Raw genomic sequence first — 13,668 nt, 5'->3', positions numbered from 1 at the left:
TGCTAGTGCTTTGTGGACAGAGGAGTGTTGCTGGTAGATACATAGCAGCCACAGATTAAGGGTCAGTGAATTATGGGCTGGAGGCCAAACCTAAAAGAGACTGTATGTGGCCCCCCAAAACTAAAATATTTGCTATCTGGTTCTTTATAGAAAGTTTCCCGACCTTTGCCATACACTATAAACGTGGTCTGAGACTCAGTCATGTGCATAATTATGTTGAACTTTAAAATAGTTTCAGCTTTTTATTGTCAATTGATAATCTTTCCATTTACAATCCTAGTGGAGTAATTTATTTAAATATAAACTATTTGTGAAAGCAGTATGCACGTGTTTTCAAGCATTCAGGATGCATAGACCATTAAAAATCCAAGTCTCCTCTATTGAGTTCTACTGTCTAGAGGTGACTGTTAGTAACCTGATACCTCCATTTACATAGTGATGTGTACATGGAATATGTAATTAAGGGACCTTAAGTTGGTGGATCATTGTGAGGATTTGGGCATTTCTCCCTGGACAACAGTAAGTAACCTGTTGATGGATTTTAAGCAAAGGATGGATAGAGTTTGACCTAAGTTTTAAGACATTAAGTTTTAAGTCATTCTGTCTCATTGTTGAGAAGAGACTACAGAAGGGTAGAGGCCAAAGCAGAGGCCAGAAATCCTGGATAGAGATCATTTTGGAGTCAGGGTACTAGGAAGGGTGAATTGGCAAGATAGAAAGCAAGGTGCTTACAATTGAGATTATGGAGGGTGTGCATTTATTGGTGATAAGACGTCTGTGCTGTGAGCAGTGAGTGGCTGAGATAGAGTGAAGGACACAGTTGTGGGAGGTAGGAAGGTTAAGTAAGGAACTGAGAGGACGGGGTGTCATAAGGATCCCAGCTGCATGCTGGGTATGGAAACCCAAGAAAGGAATTCCTCCGCAGGGTGTTGGACAGAATGATGGGGAGCCACTAAAATGTCCTAAGAGATGTGGGGGAAGGACCCAGACAAAGGTCTTTGGATGACAGCAGAAGAGGCAGGTAGCTGGTATCCAGTGATGAGGTTCAAAGGTTTTGGAGGTGACGGAGGGAGAGAGACTATTTGGGCGTATTAAAAGGACAAGGAGCAGGTTAAGTCATGTCCTAGGCTCCTGGCACAAAAGGCTGGGGGCAGCTACAACTTGAGAGGCCTGCCACAGCAAGCCACCGAACAGCCAGGTGAGGAGGGCTCTTAGGACACTGAGGGTGTAATTGCGTTGGTTATATTTTGCTGATAATTTTGCTCTTGGAGCTGTGTTGCTAAAGTCATGGTGAGGCTTTAGTGGTTGCGAGCGATTAAGAGTTGGCACTGTTTAGGGCGTGTACAGAGCCATTTGGGACTGAAGCTTGGGGTGGCGAGAGAGCCCTCAGGAGCGTGGGGCCTCCTATGGGGGTGGAGGAAGTGGAAGAGAAGGGCAGATGGGGTTGAAGGAAGATTCTGGTGATGAGGTCTTGAGTGTTGGCGGCGGGGGGATAGATGGAGTACTGACAGGGACATCAGTGCTCTGGGGACCCTGATCGCTCCTGATGGTAGTGTGGCATCTCATGCCAACTTCAGATAATTAGTGTGAGATGTTGTTATTTCAAACATTTAATTTTTTTTCTAGATACTGCAAAAAGCCTTTGACTTCAAACTGCACAATTCAGATATCGACACCTGGGAAAGGCAAGAAATCAACACCCAAACCCATCCCTGTTCTAGCAGCTGGTTTTTGCTCAGACAAAATGTCCTTGCTGCTTGTATATGGCAGTTGGTTTCAGCCCACCATTGAGCGAGTGGTACGTAGATGCTTCTTCGCAGTAAAGCAGTATCTGTGTGCATGGAAAAGACGGTGATACAATGGTCTGCTTATTGGGATTAAAAAGAAGTCACGTATTTTCCCTGAAAAAACTTTCACTGGTTGTTTACTTTAATTTCTGAGAACACTATATATACTTTTACTTAAACCAGCATATTCAGAATACTTTCATAGTCAATACAAAACATTATTTGAGATGTTTGGTTCCTGCTCCTCTATTTGGTATGCTGCGACTTTGAAATCCGGTGTATATTACTCAATTACATGCACATCTCAGGTTGGACTGGTCGCGTTTAAAGTGCTCAGTGGCCACACAGACCAGGGGCTGCCGTTCCCAGCACAGGTATGGGTGAATTTTACCCAGCTACACAAAAGGTTAACCTTAATAAAAGAGCTCTTGGTGAGAGCATTCACTGAGTTTTCTAAGTGGAAATGAAATGGGTGGCACAGTGAATAGACTTGATTACAATAGTTTCTTGGGAGACCTCTGGTGAGTTACAGTGAGCATGTCCAATAGGTGATTTCTTAAGCTTGCATTTATGATTCATTGATTCAGTAAGGCCTTCTTCAGAGATACATGCTCAAGCAAGCTCTTGTTAAGTTTATTTAAAAATACTTTTTAAAGCCCAGTGTGGCTCGGTTGGTTGGAGCTTCGTTCCATACACCCAAAGGTTGGGGACTCAATTCCCTGTCAGGGCACATGCCTAGTTTGCGGGTTCGATCCCTGGTCGGGGTGCATCTGGGAGGCCACCAGTCATGTTTCTCACATTGAGGTTTCCTCCTCTCTGTAAAATCAATAAACATGAAAAATATTTTTTAAAATACTTTTAAGAAGTTTAGCAAGTGGATTTGGCTTAATAAAAAAGAAAATTGTTAAGCTGTAACTGTAAGGCTCCTTGCTGCATGTGTCCCTGCTAACCCCCTTTTCCAGATGCAGCCATTGTTTCCTGTTTGCTTTGTGTCCTTCCAGATGTTGGATATGGGCACAGAGAGTTACCTGTAACCTTAAAGCTTTATGGGGACACACGGACTTCGCTGCATTTGACTTTCCCCTGTGCAGGACCGTACCCAGAGAAGCCACCTCAGGGCATTTTGTTAATCAGCAGTGCTGTCTGACCAGCTGATGGAAAAGTTCACAGCAGGAAGTTTTGGGCAGGACCATTTTTTAGCACAGAGTAATTCTTTGCAAGGGTGATGAATGGATGTTTTCTTTAAAGTGTGTCATGTTCTTAAAAAGTCTGGTGATTTCCTAAAACTATGCATGTAGAAAGTTTGAGTAGCTCATAACTGAAGAAAGTAAAACATGATGCCTCACATCAGAGTCGACCCGTTTCCTCAGTGCCATCAGTCTGAGCGGCTCACGACTTTGTGTGAATCCTTTCATACGTTTCTGTAGTTTTATAAAAATCTACAAGTAGGCATTTGTTTTTATTCTTATACCCAACTGCTTTGTTTAACACACTCACCTTCCACCCCCTTTAAAATTATATTTTTCAGGCTTTAAATTCCAAAGAATCTCATATGTGTTTAGTAAGAGATATTTCAAACTGCTGGGCTCCAAAAGTAGAAACAGCTATTACAAAGGTAAGTGCGTTACATATAGAAGTTGAGAAAAGAGTTGGGTGAACTGAATTGTTATGTAACATTTAGATTCTTTAATATCCTCTTAGCACATTTTGTGGGATTAGGTTTTAGATACCAGCATTTAAAAAGTGTTCATTTCTGTGCTCTTGACTTGTTGAATGAGTGAATAGATGACTAGAAGCTGGAAACCTTGGATTTAGTTTTTTCTGTCACCCATGCCTGATCACTGAATAAATAAATGCCAGTATCAGAGTTATTTAAAAATTATTTTTTCAATCTCAGTACTTAATGGAGCATAACTTGGTTGAGAGGAATGCTGTATTTCAGGGTGGAATAAGACCTAAAACCATGATGGAGCTGGAACTTAATACCATGCATAAGAGCATCATCATGATGCTTTATTTTGCATATAATGTGGCATCTACGTGTAGGTGTCATGTTTGGCAGTCTGATGGGAAAAGGAAAGCCACGGCATGCTATGATGACATCCATATGGTTTCGCTTCTGGCTGAGTTTCAGAGATGACACCTTTCTCTTGGCTGTCTGAGCATTTCTGGCAAAGATGACTGACTGGCGGTGGCTGTGAGATGTACCGCTCTGCTCCTAACCCTGCAAGTCGGCGTGTTCTCGTGGCATGTGTAGATTTTGTTTTTCCTGCTTTCTCCTCTGATGTGGTTGTGAATGCTTCTAAAACTGACCTTTCAGATTACAGTTTAAAAACTTACTTGCCAACACTTAAAATTTAACTCATATCATAAAAAGTTTGTTATATTAAGTTTTCTAGTAGAAAAACCTTTTAAAAGCTGTTAGTTTTCTCATTGGGGATCATGGCATAATTTCCTGTCACACCTCTGCTCTTCCTGGTTAACAGGTGAGGACACCAGTGATGAATTCTGAAGCAAAGGTTCTGGTGCCTGGGATACCTGGTCATCATGCAGCCATCAAGCCCGTTCCTCCACAAACTAAGAAAGGGGAGAGCAAGAGAAAATTAGGGGAAAATGAGGTAATACAACCTCCTGACCATTTTTAAGTTTGAAATTTAAGATTACTTGGGAGTTGAAACTTTGGAAACTTTTGCTTAGATCGCTGCTGTTGCCCCCTCATCCCCTGCAGTGCTGGTTCTGAAATTCCAGATTGTGGCCTTTGTGAGACTCACACAGTTAATCCGTGGCTTATTTACAAAGCCACTGTTAATGGAGAAGACGGCGCTCGTATTAACTAAAGAGAGTGCTGTTTTGGTCAGTTGTTCAGTTAGCTGAAAAACATAGTTGACTAGATTAAGCCAGGACCTGCTGTGATGATTTTCATTGGGTTTCGCATGTTGCTGAGCTCCAGTGATGCCTCTTCTCTTGGCTGTCTGAGCATTCCTGGCTGGCTTAGTGCCAGTTGGTCTTTAAAAGTGATCATTATTATAACTCCGTACAGTGGTTATAAGCTTCATTTTTTCTCAGCTCCCCAAACCCTCCCGTGCCTACTGTACTTGTCTATGAAATTAGGTCTTGTGTTTTTGTAATCAGATACCAGATGCTTGCCTTTTTTGAATCTTCATTATGAATTACGTTTTTAAATCATGACTTCTTGGGCGGTTATTTTTTTTTTCTTTCCACTAGACTGTGGAAACTTGGATTATAGACATTACACTTGTCTCCAACACTGACTTTATGGTAATGGGATTCTGTTGGAATGAGAAAGAGCATAGTTGTGTTTCTCGGGGTTGAGGTGTGCTTTTTGTCTCCCGAGACAAAAGCACAAAGTAATTGGACCAAACTGCTTTAGGCCTTGTCTGCTCTAACATTGATAGGTCACCTCTCTCCTGTAGGTTAGCATCGAAGAACGCCTGGGAGCACTGGATATAGAATCCAAAAAAGAAAAGGATGACCTTCCACAGACAAATAGCTTTCCAGTTCTTCTGGCACAGGGTTTAGAAAGTAATGATCTTGAAATGCTAAATGTAAGTATTATAGCAGTTTTTAAATGAAATAAGGTGGTTAATTTTTCTTAGAAATGATTGACATAGCACATTCAGAATGAATAGTCATGTTATATAGCCATTTTTGAGTTTACTGTTTTATAAGTTGAGTCAAATATATAATCATTCGGTGGCATTATACAGACAGTCACTAACCTACAAAGGGATTGTATTAAATTATTTTGAACCTGGAATGCATTTTCTCATAGAAATTTTGTTCAGAATTGTTATTAGGTTCTTAGGCTTTAGTTCATAAAAGCCTTTATAAACATAGTATACCTGAATTATAATACTCAGCGTTCTAGATCACAATTTATATTTTTTTCTGTAGGAAAATGCGTTCCTGAGTTTTTACTCTGGATTCCAGAAACTTATTTCCCCCTGGCCGTGAGAGGGGGCGGTGAGGTGGAACCTTGGCAATGGGTAGGAGGTTTGGGGAAAAATTCAGGAGGGTTGGGGGTTATATTACTAAGTATTTATAGAGGTAAAAATAATTTTGTATAAAGGAAAGCGTTTATGATTGCTGTGTTTGTAAGTTGGTGACTGCTTGTATGAAGTTACTTAATTAAGTCTTAAATTCCAGAGTTTGACAGTGGTTCTGTAGAAAATAGTGTAAAAGGTTGCATGAGCACTGCCCGGTCAGCTTATAGCAGTTTACACTGACTTCAGTGCGTCTGTTCCTAGGGACTCGGGGATATTACAGGGCCACGTAGTAAAAATGTGACTTTAATGTGTAACCCTGTGAATAGTTTCTTTTTGATTTGTATTTTGATCTAAATGGGAATATCTCATATTTGTCTAAGATGATACTGCAAAATGAGATGGGAAACCAGCATATCTAAAAAGTTAAAATTACTATTTAAATAGTTTGTGATTATATTTTGGAAGGTAGATTATGGATTAAATGGTGCACACAGCTGGTTTTCAGAAGAGCTACTAAATTGAGTCAATGGAGAAAGTAAGTCTTTCCAATAACTAGTACTGAACCAACTGAATATCCACACAGGAAAAAAATGCATCTCAGCTTTTACCTCACACCTTACACAAAAATCACAAAGTAGATCATAGAAATGAAAAACCAAAACCTACAAAAGTTCTAGAAGAAAACAGGAGAAAGCCTATGCAAACAAGTGGAGAGAGACTTCTTAGATGCATCACAAAAGGCATGAAATGCTAAAGGAAAAATCAGTCATTTGGACTTAATTAAAATTGAATAATTCTTGAGGTGACACTGCTAAGAGAATTAAAAGGCAAGCCACAGGCTGGGGAAATATGCAATTCATAGATCTGAGAATTTATATCCAGAGTATATAAAGAACTCTTAACTCAGACTCAAATAAAAAAAACAGTTGGTAAAGGTGTGAATAGATACTACAGAAAAGAAATCAAAAGGCTAATAAGTGCACATGAAGCTATTATACATCATTATCACAAATGCAAATTAAAATCACAGTGAGATAACACTACATAACCATTGTATACTGATTAAAATTTAATACAATGTGTTGTGGAGGATGTAGAGCACCTGGAACTCCTATCTTGCTGGTGGGAATGTAATATGGTATGACGACTGCAGAAAACAGTAGTCAGTTTCTTAGAGGTTAAGGATCCATCTACCATAAGAACTAGCCATTCTACTTATTAGGTATGTACCAAGAGAATTGAAAATAGATGTTCATACAAAGAATTGTATGTGAATGGTCATAACAACTTTATTTCTGATAGCCCCAAACTGGAAAGAACCCCTCTGTCCCACAACATATGAATGTATAAACAAACTGCCTCTTTAGCAATATAAAAAATATATTATTCCTACATCAACATGGATGAATCTCAAACTTTAGGCTGTGAGAAAGAAACCAGACACATATAGAGTACATATTCTTGTATGATTTCATTTATATAATAATTCCAGAAAACACAGACCAGTATATAGTTTTAACGGTTGCCTGGAGTGTAGGTAGAAGATGGGCTAGAACGTAGAGGGGCCTAAGGAGACCTGAGGGTGATAGACCGCTTACGTTAGCGTTGGAGGTTTCAAGGGCACAGCTCTACCGCACACTGTCTGCCTACTGCATCACACTCGTTTTAAATTTGAAAATTTGTTACCATAGAACCCGTCTTCAGTGGCTATGAGGATTATCAGAGCTTGTTAAAAATTCTTCCCCACAGTTCAGAACAAATTCTAGTCAGGCCACACAGAACCCTCCGATTTGCCTGTGACTTTGTGATTCCCACCTCTGTCCTTGGTGTAATTATTCATAATAACTCCCTTCATTCTCAGAAGGGTCCCAGTTTGGACAACAGATTACATGGTCACTTGACATGTAGAGCACTAGACGATTTTACAGACTTCCTTTTCAAACCTTCATTCCTGAATTCTTCTTTAACCAAGCTTTCGGTATAATGTCCAGCAGCAGGTTCAAGAGTGTAGTTTTTGACCTGAAGTGCTACTACCCTAGCCACTTATGACAGTGAAGCCTGGTGGTTTGGTGAACGTCCTATGAAAATTGAGGACATTAACAAAAACGTGTATCTTGAAAAATAATTTCTAGACTATTCAGACAGAATGTTCCCTTGCCTTGCACATCGTTAGAATTTTGTCATAACTTTATAAAAAGAGGTGACTTCAGGAATGTTAGTGTCATCAAACACCTTCTAAGTTATTGTTGAAGTTCTGATCAACATACTTTGCTTTGAGTCTTGATTCTGATTATTTGAAAATGAAAATGTTGGGTTAAGTGGGACTACTAAATTAGGACAGTCCATCTCTCAGTTCCACAGTGACTATGTATAAAAAAGTTTTATTTCTTTTGCATACAGAACTATGTAATTATGTCAGTGATAGCTTTTAAATAGTACTTGTTTGGCTTGATGTGAAGATACTATTACAAGCAACTAAATTCCATAGGGAATTCTGAAAGGCTAGTGTTCTGTATCTTGTCCTTCAGTACTTGTTTGTTTAGTTCCCAAGTATGACCTTTATGTCAACGGCCACCACAACACATTATGCACCAGCCACAAGGGTAGGGAAGTTCCTCTAGGAGTAAACCCTTTTGAAAAAATAAGTATTTAAAAGTATTCAAGAGGAAGGGGAAATCAGGATTTTGAGGCCTGAAAGGACTCTTACCTCTCACCCTCTTAGAGATGAGGCATCTGGGGTCTGGAGGACTTGAAAGGCCTGCCAGGGTTAGGACTAGTCTGTTCTGCTTCCTGTTCTGGGCCCTGTTCTGGATACTGGGTTCCTCTCACTGACACGCCCTTAAAGCCCTCATTCTGTAATCTTCTCATTGTGAAGAAGTTGACACTTAATTTTAAAATGTTTGTTATTTTTCATGTGTGATTTTAGTATGTTCTGCTCAGTCTTGTGTGGTACAACTCTAATTTGATAAAATGAAGGTTTGGGAACTTTTCCAAAGTGGTGTATGTCTGTATTTAAATGTTCAGAGGTGTTCTTTTCTGTTTCATATTAAAAAAATAGTTCATGAAAGTTTAGAATTTGTAGAAACGGAACCTGTTTATTTTTTAAATTATTTTATTTAGTACAGTATTCCCTCACTTATCACGGGTATTACATTCTAGACACACACATCCCCCCCCCCCCCCGCGACAGGTGAAAATCCGCAAAGTAGGAACCTTACATTTTAGTATTTATATATATTTTAAAGCTTTATAAACCCTTCCCACACACTTATAAACCGTTCCCAGTCCCTTATTAACCTTTCCCATTCCCTTATTAACCTTTTCCACACTTTTATAAACATTACTTATGTTCTTAAACATATTCTACACTCTTAAACCTACGTAACTTTTAACAACATACGTATATAGTACCGCAAAATCCCGTGATACAGTGAAAAAACCATGATAAATAATTACATATAATATTTTTTAAAATCCCCCGATACAGTGAGGCTGCGATAAGTGAACCGTGATATAGAGAGGGACTGCTGTATTACAGTTGTCCCAGGTTTTTCCCGTGTCCCCCTCAACCCAGCCCACCCCCAACGCCCCACCCCCGTAGGCGGTCCCCGCACGGTTGCCCTTGTCCTCGGGTCCTGCGTATTTGGTCTTTGGCTGCTCTGATCTCTGTGCTGCACTTCGCACCCACATGACTGTTCTGTAACTGCCAGTATTTACTGAAGAAATCAGTTTATTGAAGTAAATGTCCTGATAACTGAAGACTCTACTTTTCTGGTAACCATAGATAGAACATTCTTTGTTCAGTTTCTCCAAACTTTATTTGCTAAAATTAAGTTGGCAATTTATTGTTTGGTTCTTAAAATTATTTTACAGTTATTTTCTGTAGTGTTCTTAGCTTCTGAGTATGCTTATACTTCTTTTATTTTCTCACAGAAAGTACTTCAAACTAGGAATTTAAACCTAATAAGGAGGACTGTGTTAAGGATGCCCCTGCATGCTGTTATTCCATTGTTGCAAGAGGTAACTGAGCACTCTGTTCATTTTAAGAGTCTAATGCTAGGAGTTTAAGACTAGATCCAGTACTTAGAGACATGGATTTGCAATATATAAGCAAGCTGGGTGTCCACAGTGGATGATAGATACTAGATCTGCTCAAACAGTATTTTTTAATTGATAGATAATTCACAACCCATACACTGCACCCTTTAAAATATATATAGCTGATGTTTTTTAGTGGATTCACAGGTTGCACAGTTGTCACACCAAAAAGAAGTCACATACCCACTGGTCACTCAGATTCTCCCTCACCCCCGGTTTCCTCCTCAAACCTATTTTCTGTCCCTATGGATTTGTCCATTCTGGACATTCTTTCCTATAAATCCTAGCCTAGATTTTTATCGGCTAATTACTATTCTTCTTATAGGAATGTTATGCTGGTTGAACATTTAGACATTAGGGTATTTGGGAACGACGGCTTCCTAGTGTGGTCATCATGCTCCTCTGTGTCTGGGGGTGTGCGTGTTACCGGGATTGGTGGGGATGGGCTGTCGCTGACGTGCTGTTGCTCATGCTGTTTTTCTCCCCCTCAGCTTACAAAGAGATTGCAGGGACATCCGAATAGGTAAGATGTTTAGGTGACTTCAATTGCTTTGCTTTTATAAATATTTTAGAGGTGATTGTTAAAAAAGGGAATGTCCAACAGCATGAAACGGTGTAGTAGGCAGCCCCACATTCCGATTAAAAAAACTCAAAATTTTAAGTGTCATCAAATATTGCAGTCCCCACATTTTAAGATGAAAGATGTTTTTATTCCTAAAATTTTATTTTATTTATTTTTTTCTTTTAGAAAACTCCTGTGTAGGGTTTGTAGCTTTATCATCAGGTCATTTAGTGAATTAGTCTTATTTAATGATTTGTTGTAAAATTGCCATTTGTAGCACTCGCACAGCCCCTGGGAGCTGCTAAGACAGTTAGTGTAAGGCAGTATGTTACAGAAGACTAAATTTTGTGGGTCTTTCTTGTTAATCCAATTATTAAATATTTAAAAAGAAATTTGATATTTCAGAGATCCTAAGCCGTAGTATAGTATTATCAGTGTCTACAATATGCAGTTTTTCTTTTCCAAGTTATTTCCTGATAGGTTCCATTAAAAAAGCTAAAGAGTTTATTAATTATGCCCAGCTCACACATTTTGGTCTATATTTCTTTTAACATTGGTGTGGGAATTTTGCTGTTTATACTTGGTGATGGGTAGTGGATGGGCTCACATATTAAGAACATAAAAATGCAAAGTCAGCAGAGTCCAGGTTAGTGCCCTGACAGCAGTTAATTATGGAGTAAAGCTTGAGGTTTGTTCTTCAGTTATTTTTGAGGAAAGGAATTTTGTCCTGTTTCCCAGTCCATCTTACATCCCCCTCCCTCCCAGGAGATGAGTGTATTACAGATCAGTGCAAGCATGTAAGGACTGTCCAGTTCACAGTGGTTTCTTCCTCGTAGTCATTTTCTTGGAGCACGATTTGTAGATCTTCACTTTGTCTGAGCTTTCCTAATTTTATAACTCAGTTGTATTTAATTTTGAATTGGTGCATATTTACTTGGATTTTTTTCCTTTTTTCCCTTTTTTCCAGTGCTGTTTTAATGGTTCAGTGGCTAAAATGTGTGTTAACAGTCCATGCATCGTACCTATCCACAGTAAGTCTTCAGCTACCGTGTAAATAATTTGGCTTTGATAAGGGTCATGAACTGATGGCTTCCCCAGACCACCCTCTCCATCAGTCCTTCAGCCATCAGCTGCTGCTGCTAGTGTTTTATTTTCCCAGGTGCAGTGTCGTAAGGCCACAGTTGTTGTCTTTTACAAGTTGGTCTTTCTGTCTCCTGGATTTAATATGACATGTTTATAGAGGACTTGGAGAAAGATATATATTGACATAAATTAGCCTTCAGATTTTTTTATATATTCATAACCTGTTCAGCAGAATTATATTTATATTTCCTCTTCCCTCTTAAAGACTTAGCAGATTTTAGAAGTTTTGTATATATGCAAACATGTCTGCCCTGCCTTGTCCCAGAAGGATAAAAAGTAGCTTGTTATTAAAATGGCATAAATTAAACGTCCAACATGTGGCCCTTTGCTGGGGCTGCTCTCAGCGCGTGGTTATCGGGGCAAATGGAAGGGAGGGAGCATAGTCTTACAGCAACACAAGAAGACGTTATATGTCAGAGTATGAGTTGGGGTCTTTGCCACGCCATTAAATCAGTTAATTTTCAGGTTAGAAGAAATTTTCTTTTCTTGGATTAATTGTCACTTTACAATAGACTTTTTAAAGGGGTAAAGTGGATAATTTTAGGTATATTTTTAGTTGCTCTTTCAACTATAAGGCCTTTCTTACCCCAGTTCCACCCACCTCCTCCCTGGTCACTGCCCTTGCTGTCTGCCTCGGGCTCCTCCTGCCCTTGGTAGGGTGAAGTAGGTGCAAGATTGTGGGGAAGCTGCTTGCAGCCCGCAATTTGTTCCGTGTGCGTCCATGGAGAATTCTGCTTAAAATGTTAGAACAGGGAGAGAGGCAGGAAGCAGTTAGCGTGGGTGTTGGGTTTCCCTGCTTAGAAGTGGAAAGAGCCCTAGGAGGCCTTGTAGTAGAATTCCTTCTGGGATCACCTGCTGGGGTGTAACTACTGGGGTGGTAGATGTACAGCGTGCAGGGTCATAGCACAGCAGAGGAAGAGGTCTGAGGTGTTGCCAGGCTGTGTCACAGCAGCCACTGCCCCTGGCAGTGCAAGCAAATGGCTTGTGGTGCAGCTGCCAAATGCTCAGGCATATCAGAGCGTGATCGTCTGTATATTTATTATCTATGTTATGTCATAATAGTATCAAGTGATTTTTTTGTTTTTATTTTTTTTTTTAGTTGCCTGACCTGGTACCCCAGCTGGGGACACTATACCAGTTAATGGAAAGCAGAGTAAAAACTTTTCAGAAACTCTCCCACCTTCACGGAAAGCTTATCCTTCTAATTACACAAGTAAGTAAATTACAATGTTTTGTGCTAAAACTTTTGGATATGATAGGAATAGAGAGAGGAATAAGGATCATTTACCTGAACATTGAAAGTTCCCCACCTCAGTAAGAAACTGGTAAGTCAGGAGCCAGTCTTTAACTTGGAAATGATATGTATTTGACAGTGGGTAGACTTAATTGTGCCTATTTTCAGCTTTTACTCAAAGGTTCTCATTATATTTCAGTTATTAATACTTTGGATGATTGTGGTACTATGAACAAAAAGTTACAGGGTAGTTAAACAGTTAAAATATTTTGGCATAGGATGAAATTTTGATTCCCTTTTTAAAAGGTTTTCAACTTCTACAGAATAAGTGTTTCCTAATTGGTGGTCAGGGGCACGTTTACTGTTGGAAAAGCTTGGGTTATGATACTTGAGATAAACTGGTACTGTACTACCTAACAGCATTTTATTATCTTTCAGGTTACAGCTTCAGAAAAAACAAAAGGGATGCCTTGTCCTGAACAGAAGGCAAAATTGGTATATGAAGAAGGTAAAGCTTGGGAGTGTGGGGGAGATGGTTTTTCACATAAACTCAGTTCTGTTACTTTATTGTAAAAGTATCACCGTGGGTTAGATCATGGTTCGGCACACCTTCTCTAATAAAATGAGCAAGGAGGCAAAAACAGGCAACAGTATGATCAGGTAAGAAAAGGCACGAATATAACGGTAACAGAAAAGGGCACCAAGTGTGGAAGAGATCTAAATACAAGAATACTGAACGAACTTCATGACCGTATGTTAAAAAAACTGATGATTAGGTAATTTGTTAGGAAACATCAATGGCCAAAATTGATTTTAAAATAATAGGAACCTTGAATA

At 39.4% G+C, this 13,668-nt stretch overlaps 1 protein-coding gene and 2 non-coding genes across 3 annotated transcripts in view; all 3 read left to right on the top strand.

Moving 5' to 3' along the window:
- Nucleotides 1-13,668, top strand: part of WDR43 (WD repeat domain 43) — a 32,204-nt gene that overhangs the window by 16,116 nt on the left and 2,420 nt on the right. Inside the window, exons 8-16 of the mRNA XM_090280988.1 lie at nucleotides 1,627-1,798; nucleotides 3,316-3,402; nucleotides 4,274-4,405; nucleotides 5,222-5,353; nucleotides 9,728-9,814; nucleotides 10,384-10,415; nucleotides 11,422-11,485; nucleotides 12,697-12,810; nucleotides 13,270-13,339. Of these exons, the coding sequence (XP_090137114.1) occupies nucleotides 1,627-1,798; nucleotides 3,316-3,402; nucleotides 4,274-4,405; nucleotides 5,222-5,353; nucleotides 9,728-9,814; nucleotides 10,384-10,415; nucleotides 11,422-11,485; nucleotides 12,697-12,810; nucleotides 13,270-13,339 (890 nt within the window). The remainder of the gene's footprint in view (nucleotides 1-1,626; nucleotides 1,799-3,315; nucleotides 3,403-4,273; nucleotides 4,406-5,221; nucleotides 5,354-9,727; nucleotides 9,815-10,383; nucleotides 10,416-11,421; nucleotides 11,486-12,696; nucleotides 12,811-13,269; nucleotides 13,340-13,668) is intronic.
- On the top strand, nucleotides 3,876-3,953 carry LOC150005701 (small nucleolar RNA SNORD53/SNORD92). The gene has a single exon (XR_016512136.1). It is a non-coding gene; the product is annotated as a small nucleolar RNA SNORD53/SNORD92 (small nucleolar RNA).
- Nucleotides 4,692-4,767, top strand: LOC150005700 (small nucleolar RNA SNORD53/SNORD92). Its single transcript, XR_016512137.1, has one exon. It is a non-coding gene; the product is annotated as a small nucleolar RNA SNORD53/SNORD92 (small nucleolar RNA).

The sequence above is a fragment of the Furipterus horrens genome, unplaced genomic scaffold, assembly GCF_987537825.1.
Source record: "Furipterus horrens unplaced genomic scaffold, mFurHor1.1.pri manual_scaffold_6, whole genome shotgun sequence".
Taxonomy (NCBI): Eukaryota; Metazoa; Chordata; class Mammalia; order Chiroptera; family Furipteridae; genus Furipterus; species Furipterus horrens.
This window is presented reverse-complemented; position numbering and strand designations above follow the sequence as displayed.